The 15,170-nt window shown below is 44.4% G+C and overlaps 1 protein-coding gene across 1 annotated transcript in view; it reads left to right on the forward strand.

The window, feature by feature from the left end:
• EGFLAM (EGF like, fibronectin type III and laminin G domains) overlaps positions 1–15,170 on the forward strand; it is a 207,651-nt gene that overhangs the window by 86,008 nt on the left and 106,473 nt on the right. Inside the window, exons 4-5 of the mRNA XM_054489179.2 lie at positions 6,590–6,707; positions 8,283–8,418. Of these exons, the coding sequence (XP_054345154.1) occupies positions 6,590–6,707; positions 8,283–8,418 (254 nt within the window). The remainder of the gene's footprint in view (positions 1–6,589; positions 6,708–8,282; positions 8,419–15,170) is intronic.

Here is a 15,170-nt window from a genome sequence, read left to right on the forward strand (position 1 = left end):
TGGCTACCAGTCCAGTGCTCTACTCAATTCATGCCTCCTCTCAGCTGTGCTCATCTGAACTAGTGAATAGGACAGCCTCTAGCCTTATTTCTGAAGGCAAATGATCTGTATTTCTAGCAGTAGGAGGAGAAAGAAGAGCATCATGTAAGGAGGTAAAGGCGAGGTCTGAAATCAGAGTCTGAGACTTCAGTTCAGAACCATTCAACATGATTTCGTCAATGCAAAGTGAAAAGTACGTAGTAAAGAATAGTCTTGCTGGGTGTGGTGGCCCACGCTTGTAATCCCAGCACTTTGGGAGGCTGAGGTGGGCAGATCACCTGAGGTCAGGAGTTTGAGACCAGCCTGGCCAACATGGTGAAACCCCATCTCTACTAAAAATACAAAAATTAGCTGGGCATGGTGGTGCATGCTTGTAATCCCAGCTACTCAGGAGGCTGAGGCAAGAGAATCACTTGAACCTGGGACGCAGTTGCAGTGAGCTGGGATAGCATCATTGCACTCTAGCCTGGGCAACAAGAGTGAAACTCTGTCTCAAAAAAAAAAAAACAGAGTCTCATCTTTTCTTGGGCTCTTACATGGTAACCCAGGTTGGTTTTATATATTGGTCATGTATTAGATAGATATAAGGCTAACAGGCCAGAAACTCAAATTAACAGTGTTTCTAATGAGATGTGCATTTACATTCCCCCCATGGAACTGTCTGGATGTCACCTTCTGGTGGCTTCACTTGATCAGAGAGCCAGGCTCCTTCCAACCTATTGTTCTGCCAACCCCTTGTGCCCTCCTGCCCATGGTCCAGAATGGCTTACATTGCCACATCCACACTCTAGCCAATAGATGAGGAAAAGAGGAAAGGAAACACACTCCTTCATTTTAAGGGATATCTCAAAAGTTGGCCTCAGCATTCTCACTCACAACCTATTGGACGGAATCTAGCCATAGGGCCACACCTGGAAAGGAGGCTGAGAATGTAGTCTTTGAGTGGCTCAACTGAAATATGGGGATTCTATTATGAGAAAGGAGAGAATGGATACTGAGGGACGAGTCATTCAGGTGACAGACTATGAATGGAGGGAATGGAAAAGGCAGTTGAACATCTGAAAAACCAGGTGCTCATTTCAGAACTAGTTAGTGGTGCTGTGTCTACGAGTCAGGTGATTAGAACCATATAAAGTCATGGTGCGTTTCATGAGGGAAATCAGACCAACTGTTGCCCACAAGGGCAGTTATAGAAACTCTCTGAATCCAGTCTCATTGTCTGTAAAATGGAGATAATAGGACTGACCTCTTAGAGTTGTTGTGAAGATTAAAAGAAATGATGGCATACAGAGATTTTATAAATTCCAAAATGCTATATAAATGAAAACTATAATGATGATACCAATTGTAAGATGAAAGTTTGTTGTTCTGGCAATCTGTGAAGAAGGCAAGAGTCCTGAAAGTCGCCTGAGCTTTCTCATTGGGCTCAGTGATTTTCTCTTCTATAGATGTGAATTCACTGCTCGCATATATTCTCTTCTATAAACCAGCCTTGATTTTCTCTTCTATAGATGTGAATTCACTGCTCGCATAAAGCCACCAGCAGTGTTGAGCAGACAAAGGGGTTTTGCATTTCAGAAAGATCCAGGCAAACACCAAGTAGGGGGTATTTTGCAGCAAAGCACTCAGCTTCACCCAAAAAATGGTGGGGGAAGGGCCTAGGGGAGACTGTTGAGGTCACTCTGGCCTCTACTCCAAGAAAGCAATTCCCCCCACTCTGTTTCTCACTAACTTGTGTAGAAATGAAGTGCAGGAGAGATAAACATCTTGACTTGTCTTCAGACTTCCACAAGGCAACAAAACAAAGCAAAAGACTCTTTCTCTACTCTGAAAAGAGCATGTTCAGCATCTGCCCTAGTTTGATGCAAGGCTGAAGTGGTGATGGTAAGACCTTTAAGGACAGAAATACAAAGATTTATGGTGTGTGGTATTTTACTACAAATTGCAAGGGTTATCACAAGTTACAATACATTGAGGACTCCATTTGAGAGGAGAGATGTCAGGGGAGGAAGTGACAGTGAAATCGCTGAATTCAACACGTTTCTGTGGCTCTGAGCACTCAGTCCCCTTGATTTTTACCATTATGCCACTTTCCGGAGTGTCAGTGCGGGAAAAGAGACAGACAGGAAACAGCCGGCTTCTGGGAAGGTCACCCTCTACCCCTCAGAATGCACCCAAGCTGAAGGTGGCACTAATCTTCCCTATCCAATAAAGAGTTCCAGAATTTTTTAATCTATATATGGAACTACAAATACGATTTTGCTTGGTTTTCAGTGGTAACATTTAAATTTCTGATACATTATCTTCCATGGTCATAAAGTAGTAATAATCTAGTTTTCAGTGATTATGGTAAATATTGTTTGTTGTTGATTTAAACATTATTTAATATTTTTTGTACATGTACTGGCCAATTAGAACTTGGGCATTGGTGTCAAATGGAGGAGGGCTCAAATCCCTATTTTGCCACTGACTAAATCTTGAGCAAATTGTGAACTTTTCAGGGCTTAGGTTTTCTCCTCTGTAAATGAAAATAAGCGTGATACCTACCTCACGGAACTGAAGGAAGAATTAAATAAAGTTACACATAGGCTTCTTTCCCTTTGTCCCTGAAACAGAGGAAACACCCATCACTGGTAATTAATGGTAGCTGTGTTTGGTATTAAGTGATATCTACAATACTCTCTGAATCCACATCACCACCCATACTTCATCCAGCATCATGACTTCTCAGGAGTAAAGGATCCTAAAGCAAAAGCCTGGGAGAGTGCTGTGTTGGTTTGAAAGTGTTTCTGCTTCCTTGAGGAAAGCCTGGAGTGTTAGTCGGGAGAGGAGTGAGAACAGAGGGTTTGATCCACCTGCTGCCTCCAGTCTCTTAACCACCAAACTTGACGTGAAACCTAGAGACAGAAGGTGAAGCTCAGGAGCACAGATGTGAGGAAGTAGAGCCATAGAGGGGATCTGAAGGCAGGTCCACATGTGCAGCAAAGGCCCCTTGTGAAGCCACATATAGGACGGAGTGGAGGTGGGAGGTGGGAGGTGGGAGGTGGGAGGTGGGAGGTGGGAGGTGGGAGGGTGGGAGGGAGGGGCAGACTTAAGACCCAGGCAAGGAGTCAAAGGGGCTGGAACTCGGGCAACAAGGTGGAAATGGGACAAGGGAGCAAGTCTGAAAGGCGGGGTGGGGTGGCGTGAGGGAGGTGAGCAGGAGAGTCAGTCCTGCCCTGGAGGTGCTAATCCAGGGCCTGGGGCAGGAGTACTGATGCTGTGAGTCAAGATGCAGGGCTCAGTAGTATCAGCTGGCTTCTTGATGAGCTCATCTGTTTGTATGAGACATCTTGGCTTGATTTCTTTCTTTCATCATTCATTAGTTCATCTATTCATTCATCAAGAAGCATTGCTTGAGCATTTGCTAGATGTCTGGTAATACTATGCTAAGCTTTGGGATGCCAGAGGAATAAGAACTTGCTTACTGGCTTCAAGTGGGTGGGGACAAGGTGACAAACCAACTGATAATTAAAATACAAGGTGTGCGGTGCTCAGATTGAGGTGCACCAAGGACACCAGGGCAGCCTAGAGGGAGGGGCACCTAACCAGACTGGGGCGGGGCCAGAGAAATGAGGTAGTGTCTCAGCTGATCTGAGTCATGAAGAATGAGTAGGGGTGAGCCAGGCAGGGGTAGGGAGAAGGACATTTCATGTAGAGGGAGCAGCAGGTTCAAAGGCCCAGAGGTATTGAATGGCATAAATGTGAGCCCTGCCAAGTTCTTAAGTATGACTGGAATGTAGAATGTAAGGAGGGCACATGGTATGGGATGATGCTGGAAGGATAAACAGGGGGACAGAAACATGCTCTTCTAAGGGGTTTTAAAGTGTGAAGTACGTGATCAGATTGCAGATTTAGAAAGATAACTAGCATAGAACTGTGGAGTCCAGACTGGAGGTACAGGCAGGGCAGCATTGGTGGCAGGGGAATCAGAGCCCATTGTCATATTTATGAGGACTTGGTCTTCAAGGGCTGTAAGGATGAAATGACAGAAACACATTCAAGTGATATGAAAGAGGTGGAATCTGCTGCATGGGTAACTGATTAGATGGTGGTGAGGGGTGTAGGGTGAACTCATAGAGGAAAGCATCAAGAATTCTGGCCTTGGGTAATGAGAGAGAGAGAGAGAGAGAGAAGGCAAGCAGTGAAGCTATGTTTTGGTTTGGTTTTGGCAGTAGGAGGAGGAATGATTAGTTGAGCTTTGGTTATGTTACACTTGGGTTGCTTGGTAGTCACTGGGTAGATGTTCAAGAGGCACTCACAAATCCATGCCTGGAGACCAGGAGGCAGGCCAGAGCCAGAGGTGCAGAGTCACGAGGTGTCACCCTGAAGGTGGTGCCAGAAGCTAAGGGAATGTGAGATGAGTTTACCCAAGCAAGACTACGAGGGAGAAGAGAAGATGGTGACAGGGTGAACTCCTGGGAAAGACCAATCCTTAGAGGTAGCAGAGAAAGGGGGGTGGATGGAGGGTATTGGAAAGGAGCAACACAAGAAGTAGAAGGTGGCCACGGAGGAGCAGAGTCGTGATTTCCAAAGGAGCCAAGAAATTGAAGAAGCAAGGGTGGGCAATGGTATTGAAAGCTGCAACAAGTCATTAAAGACTGAGATGCACCCACTGGATTCACTACCAAGTTGTTATGGTGTCTTGGTAAGAACATCTCAATAGGTTTGTAGTGAGAGTGGCCAGGTGGGCGTAAGTTCAGGACTAAATAGGAGGTGAGGCAGCAAAGAGAACTTCAAGGAGGTTGCCTCTAAGGAGAGGAGCTAGGGGTGCAGGTATGGTAGGGAATTACTGTTTTTAAGGTGTGTGAGTCTTGAGCATAGTAAATACAGAAGGATCTGGTAGATACTGGATCTAGGGGGATCAGGACAATGAGAGGAGGGGGAGCAGATGGGGCATTTCAGGGCCTGAGAGATGAGCCAAGCCCTGGAACAGCAGTTCACAAACCTGGCTGCACATTAGAATCACCTGGAGGGCTTTAAACAAATAGACGCCTGCTTCTGTCCCCTGTAGATTCTGATTTAAGTGGTCTGGAGTGGAGTTCAGGCCTCAGTCGTTTAGATCACCAAGTGATTCTAATGTGTAATCAGGGTTTGAGAACTACTGTATTAAGTATTCATTAATTATTTATTGAATGCTTTAAAAAATTGTAGGTATGCCCTTAATTCTTCTTAGCAACAATAAATGTTCAAACATCTGCAAAAGAGGTTGTGAAGAAATTATAAGACATGGTCCCTGCTCTCAAGTTGCTTGTAATCCCGTAAGAGAAATAGTAACAGTTTTTAATAAATACAATGTAAATATGTTAAAGTAGTGGCACAATTTTCATTAGGGTAAGATCACCAGACCTGCATGGTCAGGGAAGGTGTCAAAGGGAGGGCTTGGCCTTTGGAGTAGTAGGGGAGCCTAGGTAAGCAGAGAAGAGGAAGGTTCCCGCATGCCCAAGACAATAATCATGACCACTCATTTCCTGAGCACATCTTCCATACCGGCTGCTTTACACACAGTATCTCCAATATTACAATCATGCAAGACGGTTAAATGTCATGCCTATTTTACAGAGGAAGAAACTGAGGCTTAATGAATTTAATATCAAGGACACAGCTAACAATAAGTGGCAGAATCAGGATTCAAGCCCAGGGCTGGTTGACGACAATGCCAGTGCCCTTTCCACTACAATGGGCGGCTGCTTCCCACCGATCAGACCCAGGCTCCCAATTACTATTTAGCGCTGTAGCTTTGGGGACACACCACTTTTGCCAAAGCTCAAGGTGGAGAAAGTCCTCTTCCGCTGGGGCTTCCTGCTCCGGGCCCTTTGTGCAGGGGAAGTACACACACACACACACACACTTTTAAGAAAGTCTTCCTGGTCTGATAGTGTTTAAAATTAGAGAACTAAAATTTCAGTCCTCACTTTATAGGTACAGATCAAGACCTCAGTTTCTTCGGCTGGGGCTTCCTGCTCAGAGCGGGCTCTTTGTGCAGGGAAAGTACACACACACACACAGAGACATACTTTTAAGAAAGCCTTCCTGGTAGTTCTAATGCTGTTTAAAATTTGAGAACTAAAATGCCAGTCCCTTCTTTCTAGGTACAAATCAAGACCTCAGTGTGCAGCTGCAGCTATTCCCTGAGCATCTGAAATCTGCAAATGGAAAGAAGGAACTGGGGAATTCCAGCCTTGGAAAGAATCATTACCTGCCTTCCAGCAACATAGTACTTTGATCAAAGAATTCTGATGTTCACAGTAACATTTGCTAGTGTGAATGTATCCAGTTCTAGGACCATGGATAGATTTCAATAAAGGGCCGTCCTCCAGTCTTGGAAAATATGTCATGGCCATTTTTTTCTTGGCAAAGTTTAAAACTGGGCCAGTCCTAGACAAAGCAAAACATTCTCTGTGCCAAGCAGTTTCACAGGGGCCTTGAGACATAAACCTCATGGAAATCGTACAACTTGCCCAAACAGATCTACTGATTGTTAGCATCTTTCTTATTTGGTCATTGACAGGAGGAAGTGATTGGAGATTTGAAACCAGGCACTGAATATCGCGTGAGCATAGCAGCTTACAGCCAGGCTGGCAAAGGGCGGCTGAGCTCTCCTCGGCATGTCACCACTTTGTTCCAAGGTAAAGTAGGTTCAAATTCATTAATAGGTGGCAGGCTGCTATCCATGCATCCTTCATTCAGCAAATATCAATAGGGACTTGCTATGTGCCAAGTGCTGTGCTAGGCTCTGGGAATTCAGTAGAGAACAAAAGCAAGCACAGCCCCTGCCCTCTCAGAACTTAGTGGGGTGAGTCAAGACATTCCCTCATTAGTGTGTAGTCACAGAGTGTGATAGATGCTTCAGCACTGTAGGAATGTACAACACAGGGATAAGGGAAGAATTCCCTGAAGAGATGACAACTAGTGGAGATCTGACAGGTAAGTAGGAATTAAGAAGGCGAGGAAGGGGAGTGGGAGAAGAGATTTATAGGCAAAGGGAATGCAACTAATTTTTATTGAGGTGGCACCAAGCTGGACAGTAGGGTACAAAGTTGGGTTGATGGTGGTCACTGCTGGCAAGGAGCTTTTTGTGGAAGGAGAAGCCAATGACAAATGAGTGACAGCAGCGCCTCTTTTTTTTTTTTTTTTTTGTTTGAGACAGAGTCTCACTCTGTCACCCAGGCTGGAGTGTAGTGGTGCGATCTTGGCTCACTCCAACCTCCTGGGTTCAAGCGATTCTTCTGCCTCAGCCTCCCAAGTGGCTGGGACTACAGGCACATGCCACCACACCCAGCTAATTTTTGCATTTTTAGTAGAGACGGGGTTTCACCATATTGGCCAGGCTTGTCCCGAACTCCTGACCTCGTGATCTACCCGCCTCGGCCTCCCAAAGTACTGAGATTACAGGCGTGAGCCACAGCGCCTGGTGAGAGCAGCACTTCTAAGGACTGCACTGGAGGCTGTGGAGCACACAGGAGGGTGCACTTCCTCTGCCCCAGCCTCGGAGGCTTTCAGAAAGAGTCCTACCTTTGGCCTGAGTTACAAAAAATGCATAGGATTTTCCTAGGAAGAAAAGACAGGAAAGGTCACCCAGACAGATGGAGTAGTGTGAACAAAGGCTGGGAGATGTGTGTGTCTGGATGTGATCAGAAACAGCAGTCACTTGAAGTGATGGGATCATGGGTGACTCCTACATCTTTACATAGAAGGGCATTTCCCAAATGACCTACCATTACTATGCATTCTGATTGTTAGGGGCAAAACACACAGAGAAAAGAATGATTGGCAGTGATTCTAAGCATTTAATTTTCCTTGAAGGTAAATATCAGTTCTGACAATGCAAACAGAGATGTAAGGCTGTTAGGAGTTGAGAATGTGTTAGAAGGTTTTCCAGGGAACACTGTGTGTCCCAGGATCAGTGGCTGGGACATAATTAATTGGATTTGCAGTCAGGGGTGCAGCGGGGAGAAGGAAAGACCAGCTCTCATTGACTCGAACCTCACATGGTGATCAAGTTGTGATTATGTTTTCATATTTGTTTGGTTTGGGTTTTGAGGCTGTTCTGAACAGAGATATTTTGGGTATAGGAAGCACTCGAACTATTTATGTATTATATTAAACGTCTCCAACGGCTGAGACCACCAGCCTAGCCTATTAAACCTCTCCAACGGCTGAGACCACCAGCCTAGTCTAGTTGTGTTTGTCGTCCCACCTAGATTCCTGCCTGCCTCCTGCAGCTCCCCAGCAGCCACATGTCATTGTGGTTTCGGATTCTGAGGTGGCCCTGTCTTGGAAACCTGGAGCAAGTGAAGGAAGCGCCCCTATTCAGTACTATTCTGTGGAATTCATCAGGTAAGTCTGTATGTCACATTCAAAAGCCAAATGTGTGCTGGGCGCGGTGGCTCACACTTGTAATCCCAGCACTTTGGGAGGCTGAGGTGGGCAGATCACAAGGTCAGGAGTTCGAGACCAGCCTGACCAACATGGTGAAACCCCGTCTCTACTAAAAATACAAAAATTAGCTGGGCATGGTGACACGTGCCTGTAATCTCAGCTACTCAGGAGGCTGAGGCAGGAGAAACGCTTGAACCCAGGAGGCGGAGGTTCAACTGAGGAGGAGGTTGCAGTGAGCCGAGATCATGCCATTGCACTCCAGCCTGGGTGACAGAGCAAGACTCCATCTCAAAAAAAAAAAAAAAAGCCAAATGTGTAGATGTCAGAATTCCAAGCCTGATGTAAGACAATGAGGAGAGTCACCTCCAGGTCTCTACCACATGTATATTTAAGAACGAACAGAGGCTTGGAAGCCCATGTATATACTTGGGCCAGTAATGATCCCCACATCTCTTTGTTGGTGGGTCATCCGGTAAACCTGTCTGTATCACATACCTCTTCCTCATTTCCCTGGCACAATCAGAGACTGTTCTAGGCTCTGAAAACTCCTGAGGTACCATTTCTGATAAGCCTGCCTACATTTCAAGCATGAGCCTTGCCCTCCTGGCTTTGAAATATTATATATGAAAATAAATATTTGATGATGCTGTTTCTTAGGAGCAGGGGAAAAATCTTTTAAAAACAAGGACAACCCATTGTTTCTTTCACATCTGTATTGCCTCGGGACAAGTGTCTTGGTTTGGCCTCAATGTTTTTCTTTCATCTACCTCTCCATTTCTTATTATTCAGCTTAGCAGAGGGGAGAAAGTGATTGGAAATTTTTTACAGATATTAAAGCATTGATTCTCAATTCAGTGCTGTTATGTAATTTTAAAGAAAGAGAGAAAGGAAAACAAAGGTCAACAAAAAGAATTCCCAATCTAAGGTATTTCCTCTGGACTCTAGTTGCTGTTTGATTTTGAATGGATGCGGTGGCTGGTGAGTGAGTCTGAAAACAGTTTGTGGAGTTGGGATTCTCTACGTTAAAGGTGATGGGGCTTGTCTGAGGCCTGCTGCTTTCTGCATTTATAATGAGACTGGTTCGGGACTTCATTCCTAAGGCTCTCTGAAGCTGGGACAAAGGATTCTCCCAAGATTTGATTAGCTCTGCTTCTGTGTCTTGACTTCCTAGTCTATTCCTTGGTAATGGAAAGCAGATATTTGTTTCTTCAGAGGTGAGGTACTGCACTGAATCTCTTCAATGCTTGAGTACAGAGTGTTTCACACAGGACTTGGTAAATTGCAAGTGTCAGAAGTGTGAAAGGAGAAGATGAGGCAGTAATGCATCAGCTCCTGTAACTGTAAAGTCCAGCAGCAAATCTAAATTCAGGGGAGGCTAGATCCATGTCAATTCAGCAGTCTGACTCCATGCGCCTCTCTGTTTTAGTGGCTTCATTTTAGATGGGCTTTTCCCATATGGTGGCAAAATGGCCAACGGGCAGTCAAGACCTACTGTGACCAGCCTAGCTCCCTAGGAAGGAGAGTGGCTTTCTCCACGGACCCAGCAAAATCTCAATATTTATTCTCATTGGCCAAGCTGAGGTCCCTTTCCATCCTTTGCACAAGTCACTGTGACCTGAGTGGGGAGAATTCATTGATTGGTCAGGCACTGGTCATATTCCAAGCACTGGAATTAACAACTGGTTGTTCGCTCAAACCTGGAGTGTGTAGACTGAGTATTCAAGAGGATTGGATCCTCAAAGGAAAATTGTGGTACAATTACTGGAAAAGAGGGGAACAGAGTCTAAGAACTTTTTTTTATAATGCCCACTGCAAAGCCCCAGAACAATGCTTTGCATCGAAGATAATCTACACTCCTGCCATTGAACAGATTTTGTAGGCAAAACCTGGAATATCCCCCCCCAACAAAAAACGATTCTAATCCTGGTTCCAATACTGGTTAAATGTGCTACACTGAAAATCCTAAAACTTCAGCTTTCTCATCTGTAAAACTTGGGGCAAAACTTAATATTTATAATTTACTTCCACAGATACATTAGACAACACCAGCAAAGCAAGATGTAATACTTTAAAATTTTGAAAAACGCACACTTCTGGCCAGGCGTGGTGGCTCACGCCTGTAATCCCAGCACTTTGGGAGGTCAAGGCAGGCAGGTCACCTGAGATCAGGAGTTCAAGAATAGCCCGACCAACATGGTGAAACCCCATCTCTACTAAAAGTATAAAAAATTAGCTGGGCACGGTGGCAGTTGCCTGTAATCCCACCTACTCAGGAGGCTGAGGCGTGAGAATTGCTTGAACCCGGGAGGCCGAGGTTGCAGTGAGCTGCGATTACACCACTGCACTCCAGCCTGGGGGACAGAGCGAGATTCTGTCTCCAAAAAAAAGCCCAGTTTTTTGTTTTTATGGTAGCCTGGCAGATAATCTGTGTAACCCTGAGCAAAGGTAAGCATTATTTACTATTAATTTTTTGTTCAAACACATATTTTAAAATTTTCTCTATATCTATATAAGGTGGAAATGGCAGTTTCTTAACCTTGTGTGCACTCCTGAAAGTAGAAGATCAAAGAGTCACTGGATTCAGACAGAAGAACTGGGAGAGAGTGCTGCCTTCTCTATTGGCAGCCGTGTGGTCCAGTACAGGTTACTTCGCCTACTGAGCCTTGATGCCTCTCATAGTGTGGGGTCCCCTCAAAAGAGAGTCGGAGATAAGGACTTGGGTCCAAATAGTTTATTTGGAAGTGGGAATGACAGAGTGGGGAGAATGAGACAGGAAAGGAAGATATATATATAAGGGTGTGTTAGTTAAGTCACTGCTGTAGGCAACAGGGTCTTCACTGGGGTCTTGATTCCACTGAGATCTCTCTGAAACCCGCAGAATTCTTCTCACATTGCCCATGAAAAAGACAGGAGACATGGATCCACTGGCTTCTTCCTCCTCTGTCCTTTCAGCATTGCTCCTGAGGGTATGACGACTCCACATTTTATGATGAAGGGGGAGTCCGGAGAGGTGAGGAGTGACAGGAGCACAGCATGTGTCTGAGGTCACATGCTGGTTGCAGGAGGTGAGTCTGAGCCCTCCAAGAACTGTCCATGCCACAGCTGCTGCTGAAATCAGAAGTGGGACAAGAGGAAGTGACATGGCCCCAGAGGCATCGGCTACAATCTCCTTATCTGTAAAATGTGGGCGATGACTTCTTCCAGCCTTATAGTGTATGGTTAGGAGGATCAAGTGATATTCTTGAAAATATGGGAAAGAGAAGAGCTTTGTGTGAGAAAAAGCTGTGTTGATGTTAAAAACCTACAAAAGTATAAGGTATATGTGGGTGTTATGTACAAGTATAATTCAAATTAAAATGCATTTTAACATTTAGAGCTCTCTAATATCTAAGGGGCTCAAGGTCTCAAATTCATATGTATATATTTTGAGGCAGAGTTTCACTCTTGTTGCCCAGGCTGGAGTGCAACAGCATGATCTCGGCTCACTGCAACCTCTGCCTCCCAAATTCAAGTGATTCTCCTGTCTCAGCCTCCCAAGTAGCTGGGATTACAGGCACCCACCACCATGCCTGGCTAATTTTTGTATTTTTAGTAAAGATGGGGTTTCACCATGTTGGTCAGGCTGGTCTCAAACTCCTGACCTCAAGTGATCCACCCACCTCAGCCTCCCAAAGTGCTGGGATTATAGGCATGAGCCACTGCGCCTGGCTTCCTATGTATATTTTAAAATTATGTGCCATTCCAACCAACTGCTAATATATATTTATCTCTTTACCTTGACAAAATACCTTCACAGTGTCTGGAAGTTTAGCTTCAAATTTAGAATTCTTATACGTCGTTGAATTCCAAATGGAACATGGGAATATGGGAAGGCCCAGTCACTTGTTATATCCCCTGTGCTAGGAATTCTGCCTCTATCTCTTCCAGAGTACGTAACTTCAGTCAAGTTATCCTTTCTCAGAACCCCTATTTCCTCCTCTGTAATATCGAGCAAATGCAACCCTCATTGCAGAGCTCTTGCTCATCATACTCCTCATAACGTAGCTATACATGTAGACATTCAGTGTGTATCTGTTTCCATCCTACAGTACCACTATTTCCCTTTCCCAAAAGTAGAAATTGAGACTCCATTGCATAAGTTACTTTGCCAAGATAAAATGACTGGTTAGGGACAGAATAAAATTAGAATCGAATTCTCCGGACTTCCGGCCCGGTGCTCTTTTTATGAATCCCCATGTCCTTTCATGTTTGTGACCCATCTTCAGAGATGGAAGCTTAGACCCAGCCTGCCCAGAACCCTGCTGGCTGAGGAAATGAGAAACCTCATCTTAGGCTGCTGTTTGATGTATTCCTGAAAGAAAGCCTCCACAGCTTGTTGCAGCATTTAATGTTTGGCTGCAAAATAAATCCATTTGTAAACATCTCGGAGCCTATCCCATTATAGGTGAGTGAATGTATGTTCAGAGAGAGCTTTCCTGGGCTCTAATGCTGAAACTGCAGTTCGTGTGTGCTACGTATGGTCTCAATGTTTATGTCCTCCACAAAATTCATACGTTAAATTCGAACACCCAAGGTGATGGTATTAGGATGAGGTCTTTGAAACATGGTTAGGTCATGAGGGCAGAGCCCTCAGGAATAAGATTAGTGCCATTATAAAAAAAGCCCGGGAGGTCTCTCACCCCTTTTACCATGTAAGAACACAGTGATAAGATGCCATCTATGAACCAGAAAGGAGACCCTCAGCCTGGGCAACATAAAAAAATTAGCCAGGTGTGGTATTGCACACTGTAGTTCCAGCTGCTCAGGAGGCTGAGGCAGGAGGATCACTTGAGCTTGGGAAATCAAGACTGCAGTGAGCCGTGATCATGTCACTACACTCTAGCCTGGGCATCACAGTGAGACCCTGTCTCATAAAGAAAAGAAGCCAGACCCTCACCAGGCAATGGACCCTCACCAGACACTGAATCTGCTGGCACTTTGATCTTGGACTTCCTGGCCTCCAGAACTATGAGCAATCAATTTTTGTTGTTTGTAAGTTACCTAGTTTATGGTATTCATTATAACAGCCCAAAGAGACTAAGACAGTAAGAAAGGATGAAAGGCTTTGGGGGGGGGGGGGGGGTTGTCTTCAGTTATTTTATTTTCCCCAGAGAGGTCCATTTAATGTTTAATAGTGAATTCTTTTTCTACTTCCTGTGTACAGAAGCACACATGACAGGTTTCTGTGTGAGCCAAAAGGTCCTTATTATTATACATCTAAGGGGCAGGACTCTGGCAGGCCAAGGCTAGGAAATTGTAGAAATTGGTTTATCCCCGGAAGTTATCCTCAGATTCAGATATCTTAATGTGAAGTTCTTGTCTAAATTCTGTCCCTGGAAGGTAAGGTTCCAGTCCTCTCTCTGTCTTCATGGGCACTTCTACATCAGTTACTCTTCTTATTTGCTATTCAATGGAGATAAAGATTTCAAAGGTATTGTTAGGAGATAGTCTAACAAATTTTCTTTCTTTTTTTTTTTGAGATGGAGTCTTGCTCTGTCACCCAGGCTGGAGTGTAATGGCACGATCTTGGCTCACTGCAACCTCTGCCTCACGGGTTAAGTGAATTTTTTTTTTTTTTTTTTAATATTCAGCTAAGCCAGGAACGGTAGCTCACATTTGAAATCCCAGCTACTCAGGAGGCTGAGGCAGGAAGACCACTTGAGCCCAAGAGTTCTAGGCTACAGTGAGCTATAATTGTGCCACTGTATTCCAGCTCAGGCAACAGAGTGAGACCTCTGGTTAAAAAAGATTAACCTGAAAAATTATGAGACCAGGGTATGGGAGTGCTGACTACTTATTTGCTAGTTTTGATGATATTTCAAGTAGACCTTATGCATAATATGATGATGTCTTGAGTCACGGGCTTAGGACCAAGCAAATTTTTGTTCTTCATCCAGCTTCTACTACCCCCAAAATAGAGGACACCTCTAGTGTGAGCACCCTGAAGGCGCTCTCAGTAACTGCATCAGAGAAGAGCTTGGTCTCAGGCCCAGGCAGAATAAAAGCTTTTAGATGGCAGGAATCTTCATGATCTCCCCCAAAGTTGGTCTGGAGGCTATTTGTTAGCTTTCTTTGTAGCCACAGATTTTTATTTTTTAAGCAGTGTAGAAAAGATCTGAAGAGGCAAATTCTGAGTAAGCCTTCAGGGCTGTAACATATTTTGCAGTGTTTTAAACACTTTTACTTGCTTTTTTAAAACATAAAAGCCATGTGTTTGAGGTGAAGGAGAATATTTCTTTTCTAAAGTGACACTAAAAATTTCTTTGGGGGCAGCAATTCTTAGTGTTTATTAAAATAAGAACCAAGCATAAATATAGCTACCTATGTTTTGAAATATCTTGGCTGTAAATATCTGAGAAACCTTCCTCCTTCTGCCTAAGAATTTCCCCAGGGTAAGTGCCTTTCTCATAAGCAAATAATATATAGTATGGTGGCAATGAAAACCAAAGGCCTGGAAAAACGTTCCTCATCATTGAAGTTCCAATCAGGGTGCCATGCTTGTTGTATGCTGTCTATCGAGTTGGATAAATGTGAAAAATAGTTTTCATTTAACTTACCTATAGTTTTTCTAAAGGTGTCACCTTATTGGCTAAAACTGCTTCAGAGCTTTGCATTGTCACCTTCTGGAAAGGGCAGGCTAAAGCTCAGCAATGGCTGTTTTTAGTTAAAAG

The sequence above is a fragment of the Pongo pygmaeus genome, chromosome 4 (genome assembly GCF_028885625.2).
Source record: "Pongo pygmaeus isolate AG05252 chromosome 4, NHGRI_mPonPyg2-v2.0_pri, whole genome shotgun sequence".
Lineage (NCBI taxonomy): Eukaryota > Metazoa > Chordata > Mammalia > Primates > Hominidae > Pongo > Pongo pygmaeus.